Source organism: Pyrus communis, chromosome 5 (assembly GCF_963583255.1).
Source record: "Pyrus communis chromosome 5, drPyrComm1.1, whole genome shotgun sequence".
NCBI classification, from domain to species: Eukaryota; Viridiplantae; Streptophyta; class Magnoliopsida; order Rosales; family Rosaceae; genus Pyrus; species Pyrus communis.
Genome location: NC_084807.1, coordinates 8,787,172 through 8,808,416, shown reverse-complemented (window position 1 = coordinate 8,808,416; position 21,245 = coordinate 8,787,172). Strand labels below are relative to the sequence as shown.

Here is a 21,245-nt window from a genome sequence, read left to right as displayed (position 1 = left end):
TACACTTGGTATAGAGCTATTCGCTAGCAGGATGGCAATTTATAATGTCACGTATTTATCCAATAATCAGCAGCAGCTGTTCGTCTATGTCAACGTTGCAGCACCACTGACCAACCACCGACACGCACACCGTAACAACATTCTTGCGTTTGCCATTTCGACCATCCTGACGTTGGTCCAAATGAGATATCCGCAACAAGATCTCTTCCAAACAAACCCCACACTCACGATGATCACCATGTCGAGCGTTCTTGCTTATTGCTTTGCTTTTACCTTACTCGAGCTGCTGCTACTATTTACGAGCAGGGACACCGCTACTAGCCGCACCAGCACATATGATCTTACAATTTGTTGGTGCCGCACGGCCATGATGGGGTTTGGTTCAGTCTCAGTTGCTTCACTTTTGTGGCTTCTGCTTTTCCACCACCCCCGTTCCTGGGGACCTGTGATGTATCTAATTTTGTGCTTGGCGTTTCCGGTGGTGCTGCATTTGGCCCGGAAAGCGGCGTTGCCCATGGATAACCTACTCTTTGAACGAGGCCGGGGTCCAAGGACAAGTCGACTCTTGCCCCTCTAACACAATGGACAGTCTTTAAGATAATCTGAAAGTCTAACAACTTCGTTGTTTTCACATGGAAGTTCCATGGTTTATATCCAGCTTTGCTATGACAGTTGCTATTAAGTGCTGATTTTTTTTCCTTTTTGGTCAATTAAGTTCTGATCCATGATGTTGATCTATGGCTATCAATTAATGAAAGAAAGAGGCGAGCCTTTTTTTTAGTTTTTTGAGATGAAAGACTTTATTGATAAACGATTGAAAAAGTACAAAGGTAAGGATATGGTGCAAATCAGGAGCCTCAATAAAAACCTTGCCGAGAATTTCAACCCGGACCAAGAGAAAAAGAAGGCCACGCACCAAGCAACATATATATCACTGCGATTCTCAAAAAGAATATAAGAGAGTACTCAGGAGGTGCTTCTCGAACCAAGTTACTTGGTTATCAAGTGTCAGACTTAACCTTGATTGAAATAAGTGCATTAAACAAATTACAATTTAGGTAAATATTTAATTACAAGAGATCTAAAATACAAAATAAATACATACAGTAGCATGGGGAATGAAGTTGGAACACCTAAAAGACTGGAGATGCAACTTGCTGCCGATTAGTGTCACAAAAATCACAAATCATGTTTTTTGGCCATACAAATAATTAGTGGGCGCTCTCCGATACCCAACCTGAGACCATACTTTCGTCCACTGGTTTTGGTCCCCCGCAAGACCTTGAGACAGATTCAAAGAGTTTTTCAATCTCTGGCGCACATCTGATGAAAGCTCGGTTCCAGAACTGGTATCTCGGATTCTGAAAATTTTAAAAACAGCAATTTCGAATTTTTCAGATTGCGAAGTTCGTGTTTCTTTCGATCTTTCATTTTGGAAGGACGGGAAGTTACCTTGATAAGCTCAATGAAGGTAATTAGAAGACCCCATGGATGAGGCCGGTTGACAATCAGCCGTTCCAACAATACCCTTGTGATTTGCTCCTGGATAATTTCATGCTGAAGTAAAAGAAATAACTTCTACAGTTAGAAGATGCAGCTCAATCGTAATTGATATGAAAACAATCTAAGAACATGCATTCGGGGACGTCCCCATAAATTTTTCAACAAAAACAACAGACGACTATGATAGAGCATATATGAAGCATCTAAGTTGTCTCACCTGGTTTGATTCAGCAAACAAGTACAAAACAATGAAAGAAAAGTAATGGGTATGGGTGTTTGGATAACGCAGTTGGTTTGCGATCGCATTTAGGAAAAGGTAGCGCCCTTCAGTATCTAGGTCCACTATCAGAGTCTGAAAAATATCCAAAGCAGCACCCACCAAATAGACAGTCAATGGAACAGTTTGGGTAGATTGCGCATGAGGTGTTCTAGCCTGAAGCTGCTGGATAGCCTGTAAAATCAACCCAAAATATAAGAACCCGACTGAAGCTGCTGGATTACATGTAAGTTTCAATACTACATAACAAGGACTGATGTTAAACAAAAAAGCATTGTAACAGTTGGATCTCGTAGCACAATCCAGCATAAGAACAAGTACCTGCATCCCAACATAAAGCACAAGGGAGTTGATCAGGGGTACATTGTAACGAGTACCAGCTGAGGCAGCTTCGCTTGGTAAAAGGAGCAACTTTTGCTTCAGTTCAGTCAGAAATGAAGAACCCTGTTGCCTTGTCTGTAAAGTATTTTGAAACAATGTTTAAGCACGATAAAATATTACAAGAAGAAAACCACGATGGGAACCCAATGTGTAATTTATAAAAGATTAAAAAGATATATGTTATACAAAAGAAAGTCAGAGCGAAATAGTACAAGATTATTTAACGTCAAAACAAATTAGCTGATAACGAATGAAATAGTAAAAGATTACTGGCCAAAAAGTCCGCGTACCTTGAGATACTCATCCACATCAGCTTTCATCTGCTTCACTTTTAGAGCTGCATCAACCTCGGAAAGAATACGTGGAGACTGACTGATTTCTGCAAGCAAATCAATCTGCATATATACAGGGGACAAACCAGTCCCCACCAGATCAGTTTTTATATCCTAACCATGTTACAAATACAAAATAGATATGCAAGATCATCAGCCACCTTTAAGTTGGGAGTAGATGGATCTGGTAGCCTCATATTACGGGGAAATGCACTGAGGATGATATTTCGCATTTGAATGCAGCTTGGAGGGATTACATCACAGAAAGTAAAATGATAATCACAAAGGAACTCCGGAAAATCATGAAGTAGCACTAGAAGCACCCTAAGTGTGCCTTTATACATGAAATGAACCTACATGGATAAAAATACCAGAAAATTCTGTGAGACAGAGAGCATATAAAGAAATACTGCTGCAAACAATGAAATCCAGAAGAGAAAAGAGGCAGACCGGAACTCCAAGTTCAGCATTCCTCAAAAATGGCTCCATAAATTGAAACAAATGTACCAGCAAACGTTGGACATAGGGCCAACCCTTCTGACCATTTCCAACAAGCATTTTTGGCATGAAACTCCTATGACTCACCAACTCAAGCCATGCAAAGCTGGTAAAGAATTTTCTCAGAAACGGAATGCACAGTTCCAAGGAATATTAAGATCAAAGTCTATTCTTTCACATATCATCATATCTAACTTATGTACACCGAGACTAAACTAAAATATTTACATACAAGAATGTGAATACACAAGCAACTGAGGAAAGAACAGAGAGAAAAGAAAAAGTGATAAGCAAGAGGCAAAATTGAGGGACAAAGAGTAAGTAACAAAGTTTTGCGATTTCAAAAATATGGATCAAGAAGAAACACCCATGGAGTAGTTACAAGGGACAGTCCAAACTTAACTCAAAGCCAATCCCCAATTAAATAAAATTCCAAAAGTGTCGTCCAATCAAAAATAGTAACAACCTAGAAGTTCATAATCACAGAACCAAATAAACATTAAACAAATTTCCAAAAGTGTCGTCCAGTCAAAATTAGTAACAGGGTAGCAGTTCATAATCACATAACAAAAAGAACATATAACATACCACTGCAACTGTACAAGCTACAATTTCCTATAACAACTCGTTTCATTTCCTACCAACGACGGAATAGTATGAAGTATGACTATGACACTAACCTGAACGTAGGAACCTTAAGGGGCTGCAAAGCATGAAATGCATTTGCAAATGCTGTCAATATCTGCAACATAGATAACCAACATTAGTGAAAGAGGCAAAAATGACAAACCAAAGGAGCAAGGGACCCCAGAAGTCCAGACCTGAAAGTTAGCACCATCAATCACAGGATCCAAAGAACCAAGGTCTAGAAGCCAGTTGACAAACAATCTAAAATACGGTCTTGGATTGAAAGATGTTTTCTTCTCCTCTGCATCCTTTTGAATGAATCTCACTGTGACTAACAATATCTGCCAAGTGTCAAACAATCAGCCAAATGAATATTTCTTTTTGAGAAAATCAGCGACACGAATTATTGAATAAGCAATAAAAACAAGATTCAATCAAACGAAAAATTACTTTGTATTTGTACTCACCTTAGACAAGAGAAATAGTTTACTTGATCCCTGCTCCAACAGATAATCCATAGTTAAATTAGGTCCAGGAATCATAAAGAGCATAAAACATACATACAAAGGAATAATTACCTTCAAAATTAAGAAGACAAGTTTAGCATAAATATCAATAGCAAGGAAGGAGAGATTCTGCACTTGTTGAGGCGTTTGCAGTGAGCTTGGAATTGTCATCTCAGAAGATAGGCAATGTGCAACAGATAGCTCCTGAAAATGAGTAACAGAAAATATGCTTTATAGCACTAAGTATCATTCTGAAAGCAAACCAATTTAGGAATTGAGAACTCACTGTGAGGACACGGAAAAACCGGTCTGTCATATCATCCCCCTTCAGCAGACCATTTTGATGCAACTGCAAGATAAAATGGGCACAAGCTGCATCGTTTGCACCAGGAAGTTCGCAAATCCGGTACCACTCTGCAAACAGCATAGACACCTACAGGATATCCACAGAAGTCAAACCACTTTAGAGAATCTTTGTATGTACCTAGAAAGATTTCCTTTTGTACTCTAATAAATTATCTAAGATCTCACCCTTTTATCCACCTAAAAAAAGGTCCACTCTTTTCAAGTGCTCCGTCTCCCAATAATATGTATCAAGCAATAATGTGACAGACAATGTACAAGGAAAAAAGCAACAGGACAACAGGATTCCCACTCCCCCAATGAAAAAATTAAAATAATAATAAAAAGAAACAGACAAACAGGCATTCTTCTGTTTAAATATTCATTGCAACTAATATTTCTGTTTAATATCCTTACCATCTAACAATGTGAGGTTTACGAATATAATTAATGTCTAAAGATACCTGCTCACGGAATCCAGCAGGATCTGGTTCAACAGACTCCACATTACTAAAGTCTTCCCTGCTCACCGGAGAGTGAACAGAAGCCTGTTACAACCAAAGCAAAATATTAGTTAGCGCCGAAAATAAATACACAAAGATACTGAAGACATCTACACCGACCTTTTTATCTTTAGATATTCTGGCTTTGTCCTCTTTTCCTACATTAATAGCAGACGGCGCACCAAGAATATAAGCAGGATTCTTTACCATTTCAACCAGCTGCTGTAGCGACTCAGGAGATCCAGGCTTTGCAGCGAGCTGTGTAACAGAACAGATAAATGGAATGTACTTACAATAAACACAAGAACATTTTTTTTTTCTTTTACACAAACCTTTGCCAATGCGTCAACAAGATTATGAAGTTCTGATATAACTTTAGATTCTTCAATCACCAAAGATTGGAGAAGGGAAATTGAAAACTCAGTTGCAGGCTCTGCATATTTTAAGAATTTGATAAGTTACAACAACTCTAGTAGTATTAATCAATGATTCAGTATACAACACAGCTATTTTACTTACTATTTCTGCCCCCATCAATAAGTTTTGCCATTTGAACATTGTACTCTGCAAGATTTAGCAATTCACTGTGAATGAGGCCAACAGTAATATCCTTGTTAAACTTCCGCTCCTCATCCGAATAAATAACCTGCAAGAAGTTGCAAACCAACATATTCTAATGGGAAAAAGTGAAGGCCAGAAGCCTTGGAACAATATCTATATTGGTTTTGTAAGTTTCTAACTAATATGAAGGTGACATGATTATATAGCCATTAGTACCTACAAAATAAAACTCAGAAATTTAAAAGTTTTGCTCAACTATAAAAGATAAAATGTGAGCAAATATGTGAAGATCACCAAGGCAAACAAATTTACGAAGAAAATTTGGTGGCCCAATATGACCCCAAATAATAAGTAGTTCAGTTTGAAAAAGAAGATAAAGGCTTTCCAGTTAACAATAGTTATCTCCAAATACAAGTACAAAAGCGCATACCCAACTAGTGAGCTCCTTAACAACAAGCTTGCAAACATCGCGAATAGCTGTCAGCATTGCAATATGAGCACTGACATGAGTATGGTTCGATGCATTTTCGTATAAACCCTTGAAAACCTGTATCACAATGAAAACAAGCATTGGTGCATCGGGTATCGGAGATATAAATTTTCTTCCCAGGGATCTTGTCAACTGCAGTAATTAACTGGTCAAACAAATAAATAAAAGCTTCACATGAAGGGTAGCACTGACCTTTTGAGCCACAGCCAAGGCAGCCTCATCTCGACTAACACACCTGAGTATAATCTCAGGAACTTCACCAATTACTCCCTGGATAGACATAAGGTCAAAGAACATTAAACTCGTGTGAAATATGTACGCCAATGTATGCGCGTTGTACATGTAAATATGTATAATGTATGTATGAGTACAGAAATGAAAATACTATCAATCTAGTTCAAATTTAGATGATGCATATCGAGAATATCTTTCAAGTTCAGAATCTGGAGGCAGTATATACCACAAGGAAGAACATATGTGATACCTGAATTTCTAACTCTCTAGCATCGTTGGTTACCAAAGCTTCAAGCTGAAATATAAACAGAACATATGTCAAGCTAAGAAAAGATACATTTTCATTAATTCATTAACACTAAAAATTAATAATAAACCAAAAAGGACATCCATAAAGAATATATCACGAATTCATCCCCAACATAGATAAGAAGAAGACAAATATCAGAAAGTCCAGGTCTCAGAAGAAAAGGCATATGAGAAAGAAAGGAGCCACATAGGTGTGATTTTCAACCTTCTGTGAAACAATCTGGTATTTATCCAATGCATCCCTCGTATTGAGAGAAGGTTCTGATATGTTGCTTGCCAGACGTTCAGTTACAGTAGGTGACGGTTGTGGCTGTGAAGAAATTCCAGACTCCTAGAATCCAAATGCAATTATGAGAAAATAACAAAAATTGCAACTTACGCATTATCAATCATGTAAAAATTTCAACCTGTATAGTATCAGATGACTCTACTGATTGCAGCTCTAGGGCAGAAGCAGCAGGAGGAAATGAACCAATGACAGAATCATTCTCAGAACCATGCTGGGAAACACCATCACCCGCTCCGACATTAATAGAGGATGCACTGAAGCATCACATAAAATTACAAACATTCAAGCAATTAATACTTCAAGTATATGAACAAAAGAACTAACTAACTATAAATCTAATAAAAAGAAACCTTGGATGCAGAGCCGGATTGGATTCAATCGCCTCATCCAGTGGACGAGAAACTGCATCAAATTTGCTTCCGGGGCCTGCTGAGAAGCCTGTGTTAATTTGAGCCGAGGCTGAACCAAATGTGCTATTTAGACCTGCACTTGCAGATGTAGCTGCAGTACTAGCAGGGAGAACATGCGAATTCTGGCTAGACTGGTTTTGCCAGGGAAGCCGCACAAAGTCCTATATGATAGAGGGGGTGCAAGAAGAAACAAAATTACTAATCATTCATATAAGCACCAGACTATACTCGCCAAAATAGCAAATACCTCATAAACTCGCCAAAATAGCAAATACCTCATAAACTCGTTGTTGAGAAATGGACAAATGACCAGGTTTTGGGCGAAGGGACTCGGGCACACTGCCTCCTTGTGTATACATGTTAGCATCAAAAAACGTTGTACCTGCACCTTCCCTCTTCCTTCTTAATGAAAGTTGTTGAGCTATTTCTCCATCAATTGTTTGTACTGCCTGCAAACAATTAGAGAGTAGTTACAGAACAGAATATTTCCATTTCCATTTTTCTCTCTAAATATGAACAATTTTGTTTAATTATTAAATTATTAGTTACTATTTGTTTATCTAAACTGACTTTTTAATCATTCCCAAAGAAAACTTCCATTAACATATAATCCTTAAAAATATTTCTCCCTGACCCATTTACCCAGAAAATGGTATGAAAGGTTTTCAAACCCAGGTTCCAGCATACTGACTTTAACCCACTATTGAGCAACAAAAAATATTTCAATGGTTGTGTGACATCTTGCCACCATAATAATCATCACAAAAAGAACTAACACCAAACAAACAATAACATCAAATTCCAAAGCATATATACGTATTATATAAAGCATTCATCCATCGAACCAGACCTTATCAGTAGCAGACTGTTCAATGATTGCACAGCCAAGATCCAGATTGTCATTAGTAACAAGTTGTACAGCATGTTCCAGATGATCATTTGGAATATTTAATCCCTGAAGGGAATTCCGCAGCTGGGTTGATATTGAACTACGCAAGGGTTCCTGCTTCAAGAAAATACAAACAGAAGATGAACATCAGGACATAAACGGTCGGTCACCAAGAAAAGGGCCCACCAAAGAAGTTTACAGCAGGGAAGAATACATCATCAGAAGAATAATAGGAACACTGCAATTTTTCTTTGTATCAGATACATCATGTGGCATGCGAATAGGTGTTTCAAATGTGCCCAAACTATAACATGTGTAAAAACCTATAAAACAGGTAGGCTATCAATGATTTTTGCCAAAAGAATCCCAAGAAATTTACTGTCAGTGGAAATACCTTGCAAGTTACATGAGCTAGACTTCCTGCCAAACTTGCAACCATCAAGTGAGCTGCCAGTAATATTCTTGTCTCATCGGATTCCATGGCATAATCCTGCCACCACAAGTAATGAGGAGATGTTGGATGAAATAGTTTTTTTTCTGTAAAACTTTTAGCCATGCACCCAAACCAAGCCTTACCATGAATCTTACTACAGAAATGTAATCCCCAACACAACCCATAGCAACAATGTAAGGAATGAAAATAGAGCACAGTAAGAGAGATGAATCAGATCTACATTACGATTCTTACTTTTGACATCCAATGTATAAAGAATTTTTACAGCATAAATATTCTTGCAACTCGGTGCCTCACATGATATGAAAACAGAGGTGAGGTAAGCTTTTCCCAAATGGTTACTTTGTTGAAATTTTAATGTGGGAAGTGCGACACTAATCTTAACAATAAAACAACAACAAAGCCTTTTCCCACTAAGTGGGATCGGCTATATGAATCCTAGAACGCCATTGCGCTCGGTTCTACACTAATCTTAACAATAAAGAAAAAAAATCTAGTGACAAATATTAATGTGATACAGAAGAATCACAGCCCTAGGTCATTAGTTAGAAAGAAATAAAAACACCTATAAATGTTCTATTCAACCTGATGGGTGTATGAGACATATTGGAGTGGCAAATGAACTTCAATGTCAACTCTTGATTGTACTGACCTCAACCCCATTAATACAGACTAAAGCAAGAGAAGCACAGCAATGTACAAAATATTGCAATGCTAATTAGAAATGAAATAGTAATCACAAACATTATCTTGAACTCCACCAACAAGCCAATTGCAGATGGAAATGCAGTATTAGTCCCAATGCTAAACCCAAAGTGCAGAAATGTTTCCTGACATTGTACATATAAAGATAGAAGAAAATCACTGAACTAGGTCCGCTATTCTTTACAGAACAGAAACATACTCTTGGTACTCAAAATTTGGCATATACAAAGATAAAAGTGCTACCACAACACAGATATCAAATACGAGTAAGCACGCATAACAAGATTGACTAGACGAGGAAGGGATGTCATAGAAGCTGTAGCATGCAAAATAGGGGCAAAAAGTTGGTGCAATCAAACAGCAATCAGGGACAAGAAATATTACATGAAGATGACAAGATTTAACAGAGAACACAGCATTAAAGATAAAACAATGGCCACTAGTAACGAGAATTAATACCTCAAAATATGAGTTAACTTACCTTTAAGACAAGCTCTTTAGTTGTCTGAGTAGCTATAGAAACACTGCGCTGAACGATACCAGTTACTATCTCTTTGATAGCTCTGTCCATTGCAATTGGAACCACCCTGCAATATGAGAAAAGAAAAATGAGCAATTCTACCAAAGAACTGGCTAACATAAATATGTAAGGAAGGACTATCAAAGAACCTCTGAAAATGCAAGTGCAATCCCAAAGCACTGAGTTTCGGGTTGATAACCACGTGAGTTGCAATATTAGATATTGGTGTGGGAAGCTGCAAAAGACCAGAGATCCAGCCAAGAAGAGGATCAGGGAATGAAAACTAAATAGAAGGCAATTAATTCCTAATAGATCACATACACAAAAACATCTCATACAAAAACAAAACATTAAAGTGCATCTGACTAACAGAGAATGGTGACTGGGATGGAGTAGCTGGTAACAGTCCTTGAGCAGGAATCTGATCAGGAAACACCTTTTCATCCTCGATTAAGGTTCCCGGTGAAACATGAACAGGGGTCGCATACTAAATAGAAAATACAACAAAATGTCAAGCTAATAAGAAAAGATGTGTCATACATCTGATCACCCAAAAGATCTGAAAATGTGTCACAACTGATCACCCAAATGATCTGAATTCCTCAACAATTGGAAACAAACCTGAGATATATGTGTATGGCTTGCAGAATTAGATGGACCAACATCAACTGGTAGTTCAACTTGATTTAGTTTCACTTCGGCAACCATCTGTGGTTGGGATGCTCCAATATCTTTGTTAGAGAAATCAGGATTCCCTTCAACTTCTCTGTTCCGGTCCTTGAGTAGAGAACTTGGGGTAATCTCCTTCAAATCCACACCAAGGTTCTTAAATAGAACCTGCAATTCCAAAATAATAAGGTATAAATACAAATAAATATTATAACAATAGTTACAATACTATAGAAGTCAAGCTCTTTAGTAGCAAACCAAAAAAAATAAAACATGCGATACCTCGATGTCAAACTTCAGGTTCATTTTCAAGTTTGGCATTGAATATATCTCAGCAAGTAATCCAAGAATACCCATTGTCCAAGGATTTGGTGGCTGATATGCCAAGCTACTTTGGCATGGCTCCAGAATCTGCAGCAAAAGCATAAGATCTTCATACATCCTAGGCCAGAGAAAAAGAAAGCAAAACAACCACAACAATACCTTTGAAGTAAAGGGTATAACTGCAATCATCAACCCTTTCTCATATGCCTGCAGAGTGAGGGAGAGAAAGGAGGGTACATTAGCATAAACCAAATGATAACCATTTAATAAGTAGCACAAGTCTATGCCACAGGGCAAGAAAGACAACATTGATCAAACTATTACCTCTATAATCAAAGATTTGGGATCTATTTCCCGAGCCCTTAAGACTTGATTCCTTCCAATTGTAAGCTTCCCAAGCCAGCTACCTAAATTTTTTAGCAACGAACGCTCTTCTGCGCTTGACTTTATAAGCTCAGATCCAAGAAGAACCTGAGAGGATGTGCAGGCATTAAATAATACTGCCATATAATCATACTCTAATGTGCAAATACCTCACACGTAAAACAAGAAACCTTGAACCCAACCACAAAAGGAAAAGACATAATAAGAAAAGACAAAAAACCTTGCAGTTCTCATAAGTGGCTTGAACAATCTCCTTATTCAAACCCTTGGAATTAACTTTGTCCAGAAATTTCAGGTACAAATCATGAAAATTCGGCTCAATGCTTGCCCTGCCAAGAGGTTATGTTGATGCACAAGTTAGGACAATCATCAAAGGAAAGTGAGCTAATCTAAATACAAAAAATATATAAAAAATAAACAAAGAAAATAAAATCTAAAATTATCTTTATATATCTCAGATACAAGAAAGTGTCTTACCTTTTCATAACCATATACTGTGCAAACCAAGGATAGTACTGCTCTTTGATTATTTCAGCAAACTCCTTTGACTTAGCTTCAACATTGGCAACTGAAATATTATTAATTATAAATGATATCTTGTCCTGAATCTCTGATGCTGGAGCCTGTATGAAAGAAAAAACACCTGTAAGCATTAAACTCAGAATCTTATAACATGGAGAGCTCAGATACTTCACCCACAAACTGCAAAACTCTAACATAACATCAAGTTCAGACAATTAAGAACTTCTCAAAAGCACACAGAATAAATATGAGAAACGAAAAACAAAGAAATCCTCTCTCTATGTGCTACAGCCCCCAAGTCATAAACAAAAGATATAAATGATTATAGAGAGTAGCCATCTTTGATGTTCCTCCATCGAAGTCAAGATGATCAAAGCACATATACTTATGCATGGGAAAAGTGGGTGAAGAAGCGAAGCACCTTGTTAATAAAGAGGAAGTCAAATTTTTTGGATCAGAAATCACATACAGACTTATTCAGTGATTACTGAAACGATGTTGTTAAAGGATACACTGGACCCACAAATCAGATCCATTGCCAAATAGAGATACCACTCACATCAAGCACACATAGGCCAATCATCCCATGAGAGCTAATATTAAGAAAATTCACAGGAGAACAAGAGAAAAGAAAACCAATTGCAATATTAAGATTGGATATTTGCAGTAGGGAAAAAAAAAACCCATCCCACTCTGGTCCCACATAGGCCAATCAGTCCATAAGAGCTGATATGAATACTCGTGTTAAAAGTTCACTAATCCAAATATAGTAACCAAGTACGGGAATAAGCTTTGTGAGACAGATACTGGTATAGAAGCTAAAAAACCAATTTGACCAAGTGAAGCTGCATTCCACATAAGTTTTCAAAATCTGACTGCAATGTGCATATCCATGCCAGGGAGGTGCCAATAGATGGAACACAATACCTCAATAAGAGTATCTCTTTTCTCGGCAGCAGCAACTAATGTTTCAATATTCAAAGCAGAGCCAAACCCTGCATTGATATTGCATAGTTAATGTAAGTTAACATACATCAAGATAATAAATATTTAATGAAAAAGCAATGGCTTGGAGATAAAGTTGAAAATTACTGGTAGAAGTAACTCCTCGCGTAGGACGAACGAAACCAGGGGAAGGAGAAGACAACATTGCCGGAGCACTGAGTGCACTTTGTGACTGCAAGTTTTCAGTAAAAAATGTAGGAAATCAAAATTCCATGATACAATGAGCTGATAGCATCTAGTCCCAACCCCCCTTTTAAAAAATAAAACAAGCATGCCTTCTGAATACGAGGAGTATCGCCTACAGGACCAACAGGAGGTTGCACAGCAGAAGATAAAGGTGGCTTTATGTCGTTTGATGAATTCGAGGCTTTATGACGGTCATCAAGAGAACTTTCATGTCTCTGTTGAAGCTGGAGTGGAGAAGAATGTTGTTGCCCGTTATGTAAGATGGTAGAACCATTTAACTGCAATAATGTTTCAGCATATAAGAAAACATAGACAACAATAGAGTAGCTCTACCAATCTGACTACACCACCTACCTCCACATTTCCTGGGGTAGCTTGACTGGGACCATGGTGATGAGCAGCAGAAGCATGGTTACTTCCATCCGAGTCTGAATGGCTTGAAGAAATTCTGGCAAGAGCCTGTTCAATGAAAGCCACAAGCTCTGAATGAGTACTCCGCAGATGGGATATTTGAAGAATGTGATTGCAATACTGCGGCCACTCAATCAGACGATCCACAAACTGCTCCAAGGCCTTTGTTCCGAACACAAACATCTGCAAGTAGAGAGACCATCAGCAATATCATAATAGGAAAACCTTATGAGAGAATTCAATGAGAAAAAGTACAAACTTTTGAATCCGCAGGTTTGCGCAATGCATCTAAAACACCACGCAGAGCAATCCCAAGAGTCAGATGAGTTACGAGCTGGTGCTTGATGACAGAGCCTGAAACATGATTATGAAACAACATTGCTTACAAACATTGACAGTTGATGTAAAGTAAACAATAAAAAAATTTAAAAAAAAAGAAAGAGGCATCCCTAGTACAAATAATAGCATATTAAAACACATAATTAAATAAAAATAAAAGAAAAGGTTTACAGAAGAAGCATATTCACAACAAATTTATAAAAACCTAAGGGAATCCACAGCGAAAAAGAACATTAGATTATAAACAAACTCAAATCTTACGAGTTCCTCCACATATATACAAAAGAATGCATAAAATAACCAAAAGCACATCTAGCTAATTTATTAACAAGTACATTCTCTGTGTATTTGTTTGTTTGGATGAAAGTGCATTCACTAGACATGCAATATAATGCCCATCAAGACCACAAAATATAAAAATATAACATACAAAAATAAAATATATAGATTATTCTTACTGCTTCTCATACATCCTCCTTGCTACACGTACCAAAAGAATATACATAAAGAAGATATATGTGGCTCCTCTACCTACCTAAAAAATAATCCTTCATCTCAACCAGAATTATTATACTGAACTCTGTTTTAGATTATTCTTTACAATAGACAAACAATAGTTCTAAGGCAAAGCTAGATATATGTTTTGGACCTGCGTATCGTTAACAGCAAAACTTAGAACGAAACTCACCAAACAGAACTGCAGCAAGTTTGAGCTGTCTTTCAGGATACTTGGGGAAGAATCTATACTCTTCAAACAGATTTGCAATCATACACTCAAAAATTGACTGTTCCCTGTCAATTAACTCAGCACAGGCATGTTAATTAACTCTCAATTCAAAAAGTAGTGTAAAGTAGCCTCAGCAAATTCCAATATGGAGTCTATGCCCCTTCCCTTAACAGACAGGAGAATATCAAGTGCCAAAATAAAACCTACCCCTTCTAAAAGCAATCCTTTTATAACCTTTTACATCATGTCAAAAGTTTGAGTTCACTTACATAATAGTACATCCATATAGCATGTAATAAAATGAAATTATTAGAAAGCAATTTGGCCTCTCAAATGTGAGCAAAAGGTTTGAGTTGGAAGCGGTTGAGAGTCTTGAAACACAGTAAAAAAAGTAGAAACTAAGATACATATTCAGATTCTTTTCAAAGTACATCCTGACTTTGACTGATACCATAATGGTAAACGTTTAAAAAGATGAGAGAACGTGTAAGAAATATTATTAAAGTTACCAGATGAAAAAGCTTTAACAGACATACCTTTTTACAGAAGATTCCTTGAATCGGGCAAGCATTTGGACCATTGAATCAATTGTCAATTGACCAGAAAACATTTGATGGAAGTAAGAGTTTGCTTCAGCTTCAATATCATCTGCATATCCATCAGTTGAAGACTCTGTCGTGCCACCATTCGGGAGCCTTGGAATCGAATCCATAATTGTTACAGACAACCTTTCCATCTCCTCAGTAAGTTGGCTAGAGGCAACCAAGCCAACATGAGCTTTAAGAACCTAAAATAAAATACAGAGAATGAAATTCTGCATGATAGATGATGAAGCTTAACATCCTAGAAAATCACATGCCAAGTTGTAAAACCTTCGTGAAGATAGTAGCAGTGTCCACATAAATATTAGACACGGCACCAGAATGCTGGAAAGGTCTGGTGGAAAAATCCTGTGAACCACCAAATTGAATCTCCTTCAAGAACTTTATGCACTCCTGAAAATTTGCATTATGATTATAAGGCGGTTATATTCATGATTCTGATATTCTGGTTTCTAAACTTATAGTAAGGCCACATTACCTCAAAGAAAGTATCCTTATACAAATTCAAATTATTACTCAACCACTTCTCAAGGTCTACAAGCTCTTTTTTAGAAGCAAGGGCTGCCAATCTGATACTTAAAGAGGAAGGGATCATCTCTAGGACAGATGACAGAATCTACAAAGCAAATAAGACATACCAGAATAAATAGCAATTCCACTAAAATTAGGCAAAACGGACCCCAATAGACACTACATAACTATATTACTTCTCAATAACGCGAACACAAGTGCAACAGACAACTGGTGAGGAGTCCACAAGCAGCTTACCTTTAGCTCTTGACAGATATCCAAAATTCTAGCTATGCTATCTGGATCACAATTGTGAGCATCCACAAATCCCCTCAACACCAATGAGGTGTTAATATGCCAGAGGTGGTTAATCATGCCAATGCCCATGGCATTTTTTACCATCATGGGGAAAACAGTATAAGACACTTCATATTGCAGCAGGTTATAAGCAGTCTGCAATTTCAAATGTAAATTAATAAGACAAAAGCTCTAGGAGAAACCAGTGGTTTAGAACAACAAAGCACGAAAAAAATTCAGAGTGGTACATTTGTATGCGCCATCCCAAGAAGCAGGACTTCAGGACAGTGTTTAAGAGGATACTCAAGCATTGATCGGACAGCAAGAGCATGACCCCTCTCAGCTAGTAGACACAGTACATCCAAAAGGTCAAGACTCAACCATGCATGATTTGCATGTCCAAGTTGAAGCTTATGGCCATGCACTGCATCAATATAGGCCTGAAAGTATGATAGATAATTCATAAAGGTCAAACAAATATAACATAAGGGAACAGAGAAAATGTATATGCTGGATAACTATTGGTTCATACCAGCTGCCTAACAGAGTGGGCAAAGGTAAACACTTCAGGTGGTGCTGACACAGCATGTTTAAGGAAGGATAGCTGACCCTCGGTGTTCTTCCAAACAGACCCGCAGATAACATGGAGGGGGAACAGCTCCTGCACAGCTCAAGTCCGGTGACCACAGATTAATAGACAGAAACATCACAATTTGCAAATTACTGATCTTAAAATATTCAAGAACACACCCATACCTGACAGACATGCTGATATACAGACATGAAAAAAGAGAATGCCTCCTGATTAGGAATGAAGAATCCCTCATGATCCAAATTTTCAATAACTTGTATCCAGTTAGTACCGGGAGCCTGTAATAAGCATACTATACTATATTAGAATAGAAAAGGGTTGCAGCTTCCTTCACTAGGTAACTAGGTCACAAGACTCAAACCCAAAAATGAAAAGGAAAAGAAAAAACACACTAACTGTAAGAATAGAAGAAGTAAACTTACAAGTTGCTTGATTGTATCTACAAGGACATCAATATTCCAGGTGTTCAACATAGGCAGATCAGATAAAGTGCTGTTACCAACCGCCAACCGGAATGTTGAAAATGCATTCTGATTGTCCTCGAGACCAACATGAGTAGAGGCAATCATGCCAAGTATTTTTGAAATAGTAATCTCAGTGAGTGGTAAGAAAAGAGATAAAATCTCTTTGCACTGAGATGAATCAACTGTGCATCCATAACCTAATTCCTTCATTACATCTCCCATGCTGATTTCCTTCGCCATTTCAGCTAAAATAGCATCAAAATCATTTTCTCCGCTTTCATGCAACAAACCCACATTGCTGCAGAGAGTATTAATGCTACTGAGTACAGGATGCATCTGGCATGACAAACGGATAGAAAAAAAAAAAAAAAAAAAAAGTAACAGAAAGACAATCAGAAAAATCACTGCACCTCAAAAAATTGGCATCACGGAGCTCATCTGAAAGCAATGGAGTTAAAACAGAAAAACTGTCATCTTTCAGTTGCAGTAAAGATAACATCTGCATAAAGGAATCCACATGCTTGGAAAGGCCCTCAGACCGCTGGAGGAATATAACAATGTTCTGAATTTGCTCAGACGAATTCATAGCAATAGGACTTTCACACAATTTCTGGATCTGATCCATACAGAAGTTCTTGCCTGAAATCAAAAAGTAATCAGCTCTGTGTTGAAATAGGCAGCAAATGAAAAGATACTGGCAGTGGAACAGAAATTTGTACAGAAAAAATATATTATAAATCATACAGTACATCGTTCATCCAAGACTTACCACATATCCTGGTGTCTAGGTTTTCAGAATCTGACAGCGCAAGAGCAATGCCAATTTTCTCCGATACAGATAGGTGTAATGCATTAGAGAAATTCTCAAGAATTCCTTCATTAATCTCTGTATTTCTTAGGCACTCACAAAACACCGTACTGAAATTAGGTCTGTCAAGGAGATATTTGAAAATTGAGGCAAGAACTCGTTCCAATGCTGCGTTCTTTAAGTCTGTTCTGTAATTAGTGAGATGATCCAGACAGGTCTGTAGCAGCAAAATGCTTCCCTCAAGTCCATATTCAGTAAACTGCCACGAAATCACAGACTATATCAGCAGGAGATCCAGTGAGGACTCATGATTGATAAACTGTAAGAAACTGTCATTCCAGCCTACTTGTTTATCAGCAACATTAGAAATATTGAAACCTAGAAATAGATCTAGTGAATAACTCAGGATTTCAGCGTTTACTCAAATTTTTAACCTTCGCACCCAGCTTAAAAATAAGATTAAATTGTAGCAATGATCCCTTAACTTTAACTCAATTGGAGCAATGGTCCCTCAAGTAAAAATCCATTACCATTGGTCCCTCAACTCATCAAAACGTGCAGCTATGGTCCCTTAACTAAAAACCCATTACCATTGGTCCCCCAACTTTAATTTAAGTGGAGAAATGGTCCCTCAACTTTAACCCAATTGGAGCAATAGTCCCTCAACTTTAACCCAATTGTAACAATGATCCTTCCAACATAACTCATTTTGACAAAATTCTGAAGAAGTAGACGAAAATGACCATAGCTACACGTTTTGACAAGTTGAGGGACTCCACCTGTAGCAATGGTCCTTCCATCATAACTCATTTTGACAAAAATGACCATAGCTACACATTCTAATGAGTTGAGGGACCATTGCTCCAATTTGATTAAAGTTAAGGGACCACTGTTACAATTTACTCTAAAAATACACTAACTTTATAGTGGCCAAGTGTACGAGCAACAGATCCTGCAGGCTACTTCAAAAATAAAGCAAAGAGATCTCAAGCGTAACTAGTAATTACTAATCTAGTGTGTGCTTTCAACCATTCGCTTAACCACAAAAATAAATATCTTCTACCAAGAAAAAACAATGTTCAAGTTTCATGTATTAAAGCTGTTAGCTGAAGATATTGCCTTAAAATTGCCGTCCACAACCCAATACATGGTCGAGAAATGAATGGGTACAATAATTTGTCATGTAAATCCAATCCGCAATTATTTTACAAATAGAAAACAAAAAAAGATATCAACTTTCGCATGTTCCCCTTTTGTTAACCTTCCCCACTTCTAATTCGTCATGGTCCGGAAACCACTTCTAATTCAATTCGTCATGGTACCGAATCCCCACTCAATAAACACACTTCTACACAAAACTTACAGCCGGAGTTGCAATGAGTAGTATAAATTTTCTAGCACAAACCTAGGGGACAGCTAAGTGGCACTGAGAAACACCAGCTGCCCCATCAATTTGTAAACCAAATTTTGCGCAAATTTACAAGACGGAGAAAAAACAACACATGGGTTGCTTCAGTTTCCACACTGCATTGAACCATAATACAGAGACCCAACCTACGGGCCTTCAATAATATCAAACACTTCACTAAGTGATCCAAAATTAAACAAAAAGAGACAAATTTCAATCATGTTTTCCTACTTTTCTACTCCTAGAAATGCAATTGAAGTTCGTCTTAATTCACCAAACCCCCAAAAAATTACAGAAAAATCGGCTTCGAATTTAGCACGCAAACAAGGCGAATCAAACCCAAATGGGAAAACAGAGGGGGAGTACCTGAGAGAGCTCTCGGAGAACGGAGTCGGAGGTGGCATCGTTGAGGCTCTGGAGTAGGAAGCGAATCTGGCTGGCGGTGGTCGGCGTAAAATTGAGCATCGCGACGACGGAAGCTAGGGTTTGCTCAGAGAGAAGATTACGAAGAAGAAGGGCAGTTTGGTGAATTCGGAGAAATGGTCGACAGGAGAGAGAAGCGAGAGAGTCGAGAGAGAGGGTGAGACTTGTTGGTTTGGTGGCGTCTGATCTGAAATCTGAGTGCGGATTAATATAGTGGTACGATCACCTGCGGGTTATTTTTCATTCGACTGGTGCTACCTTCTGGTGGGCCCACGTGGGTTGGGAATAAAAGATAAAGTAATAGTGAACAGAAACATACAATCCAGAGATTAGGAGGAAAAAATAAGTGTCTTCCATTATTATTACACTCCTTTGTATAGAATACGTGTAACTTGGAGGAGAAGCTCATGAACGTAAATATTCACAACGCTCTTTTCTGGATGATTGTGCACTAATGAAGTTATGTCCATCGTTAATGATAGTTACCTCGATAAAACTTTGTTTGGAAAATTCAATGGGACAAAACCAAAGCAAAGGAGAAAAATCTAGCATGATTTAAGAAACATTGATAAGGTCTTGGACAGCATAGTGCTACCTCGCTAAAAAATTGCTAAGAAAAATATAATGGGATAAAAACTGGGGTCGAAGGATTATATATCCATTATAGCATATTGTTGAAGACTCTTCCTGATCAATAACTCCTTGATAAGTGACTCTCCTAATGATGGTAAGCCTTCATTCGACTAATCACCATTGTCAAATTTGAAGTAATGTGACTTCAATTTTCAAGAAAATTGAACTTGAGTAGAACTTGATCCAGGGAAGTGCAGGAGTTGACAATAGTTTTTTATATTCTTTAGGTTTTAGGATCTTCATTCAAAATCTTTGATAAATAATTTCATGGTATTTTCATGCTCTAAGAAATTGCTTCCAGAGATAAAATCTCAAAATGGTTAGTATGCAATTTCCGCATGCCATAAGTCTCACGTCTGAAGTAAAATTGTACTTATAGAAATGTGGTTGTATCTACAATGAGAATATATTACAAAGTCTTATGCCATTTGCGGCATATTTTTTGCAATGAAACTAGTGGGCATAGCAAATATTTGTAATTTTCGCACAAGGTGTTGGCGCTAAAGTATATGTGACATAAATAAAAATAGCATCGCAACAAACATCGCAAATGTAGTATAATATGAGTTTTATGCGACACCTTTCTTTTCATTTCCCTCTCCCTCTTGGTTTCCTTCTCTCCCTCTATAAACATTTCTCATTGCAGTTACCATCGCACATCTCCATTAAAATCCAAACCACAATTCCTACCTTTTTCCCCCAAATTTTCCAAGAAAAGAAAAATAAAACGAAACCCACTTTTTCTCGGGAAAATTCTCCAATTGCAGACGTCCGCTGTTGTAGCAAAAAATTCTCACAAACTCTCACAATTGTACACTTCAATTCAGCCCTAAATCTAGTTGTAATCCACAATCAGTCAAGCTTTCAAAATGAGGCAATTTAACCCAATTTTGGTCAAGGTAAGCAATTGATTTTTTCTATTGGGTATTTTTGTGATGCTTTGAGTTATTTTTAATACTCAGTTTTGTTAGATAGGTTTTCCAATTGGGTAAATTAGTTTCTATGACTACTTGTTAATTTATTAGCTCTGAATGAAATGAATTTTCATATGACATTTCTAATTTAGATGAGGAGTCATTTCTAATCACATATGAACCCTGTTTGAATATCA

The 21,245-nt window shown here is 37.5% G+C and overlaps 1 protein-coding gene across 3 annotated transcripts; it reads right to left on the bottom strand.

Moving 5' to 3' along the window:
* Positions 1-977: 977 nt before the first annotated feature.
* On the bottom strand, positions 978-19,669 carry LOC137733734 (uncharacterized). 3 transcript variants are annotated; one of them, XM_068472901.1, is made up of 51 exons: positions 19,445-19,669; positions 17,632-17,929; positions 17,273-17,501; positions 16,821-17,160; positions 16,563-16,676; positions 16,339-16,467; positions 16,055-16,246; positions 15,768-15,962; positions 15,478-15,615; positions 15,270-15,392; positions 14,934-15,184; positions 14,359-14,462; positions 13,591-13,685; positions 13,275-13,514; positions 13,010-13,198; positions 12,822-12,906; positions 12,657-12,724; positions 11,685-11,830; positions 11,428-11,536; positions 11,148-11,294; positions 10,983-11,030; positions 10,782-10,910; positions 10,452-10,667; positions 10,201-10,317; positions 9,980-10,065; positions 9,792-9,897; positions 8,546-8,641; positions 8,113-8,265; positions 7,538-7,711; positions 7,203-7,423; positions 6,971-7,106; positions 6,769-6,894; positions 6,505-6,549; positions 6,213-6,290; positions 5,961-6,077; positions 5,489-5,615; positions 5,302-5,402; positions 5,090-5,227; positions 4,931-5,014; positions 4,411-4,557; positions 4,197-4,328; positions 4,086-4,115; positions 3,813-3,959; positions 3,672-3,733; positions 2,944-3,097; positions 2,655-2,846; positions 2,452-2,556; positions 2,102-2,236; positions 1,721-1,954; positions 1,453-1,557; positions 978-1,361 (listed from the first exon to the last, which is right to left on the bottom strand). In XM_068472901.1, exons 1-51 carry the CDS (start codon positions 19,541-19,543, stop codon positions 1,212-1,214), a joined length of 7,182 nt encoding a protein of 2,393 aa, XP_068329002.1. In that variant the 5' UTR covers positions 19,544-19,669; the 3' UTR covers positions 978-1,211. The 3 variants fall into 3 exon arrangements, with proteins under 3 accessions (XP_068329002.1, XP_068328999.1, XP_068329001.1); XM_068472898.1 differs by having other exon boundaries at positions 4,086-4,328; XM_068472900.1 differs by having other exon boundaries at positions 4,086-4,328; positions 13,046-13,198.
* Positions 19,670-21,245: the final 1,576 nt, after the last annotated feature.

Excerpts from the sequence above, each read along its gene's own strand:
- LOC137733734 (XM_068472898.1), bottom strand. The coding sequence starts at position 19,543 with ATGCTCAATTTTACGCCGACCACCGCCAGCCAGATTCGCTTCCTACTC. Across the intron at positions 13,686-14,358 it reads ACTTGCTGCAGTTCTGTTTG|GCTCTGTCATCAAGCACCAG; the intron begins GTGAGTTTCGTT and ends ATCATGTTTCAG. Across the intron at positions 4,329-4,410 it reads GGTTTTTCCGTGTCCTCACA|GAGCTATCTGTTGCACATTG; the intron begins GTGAGTTCTCAA and ends ACTCATTTTCAG.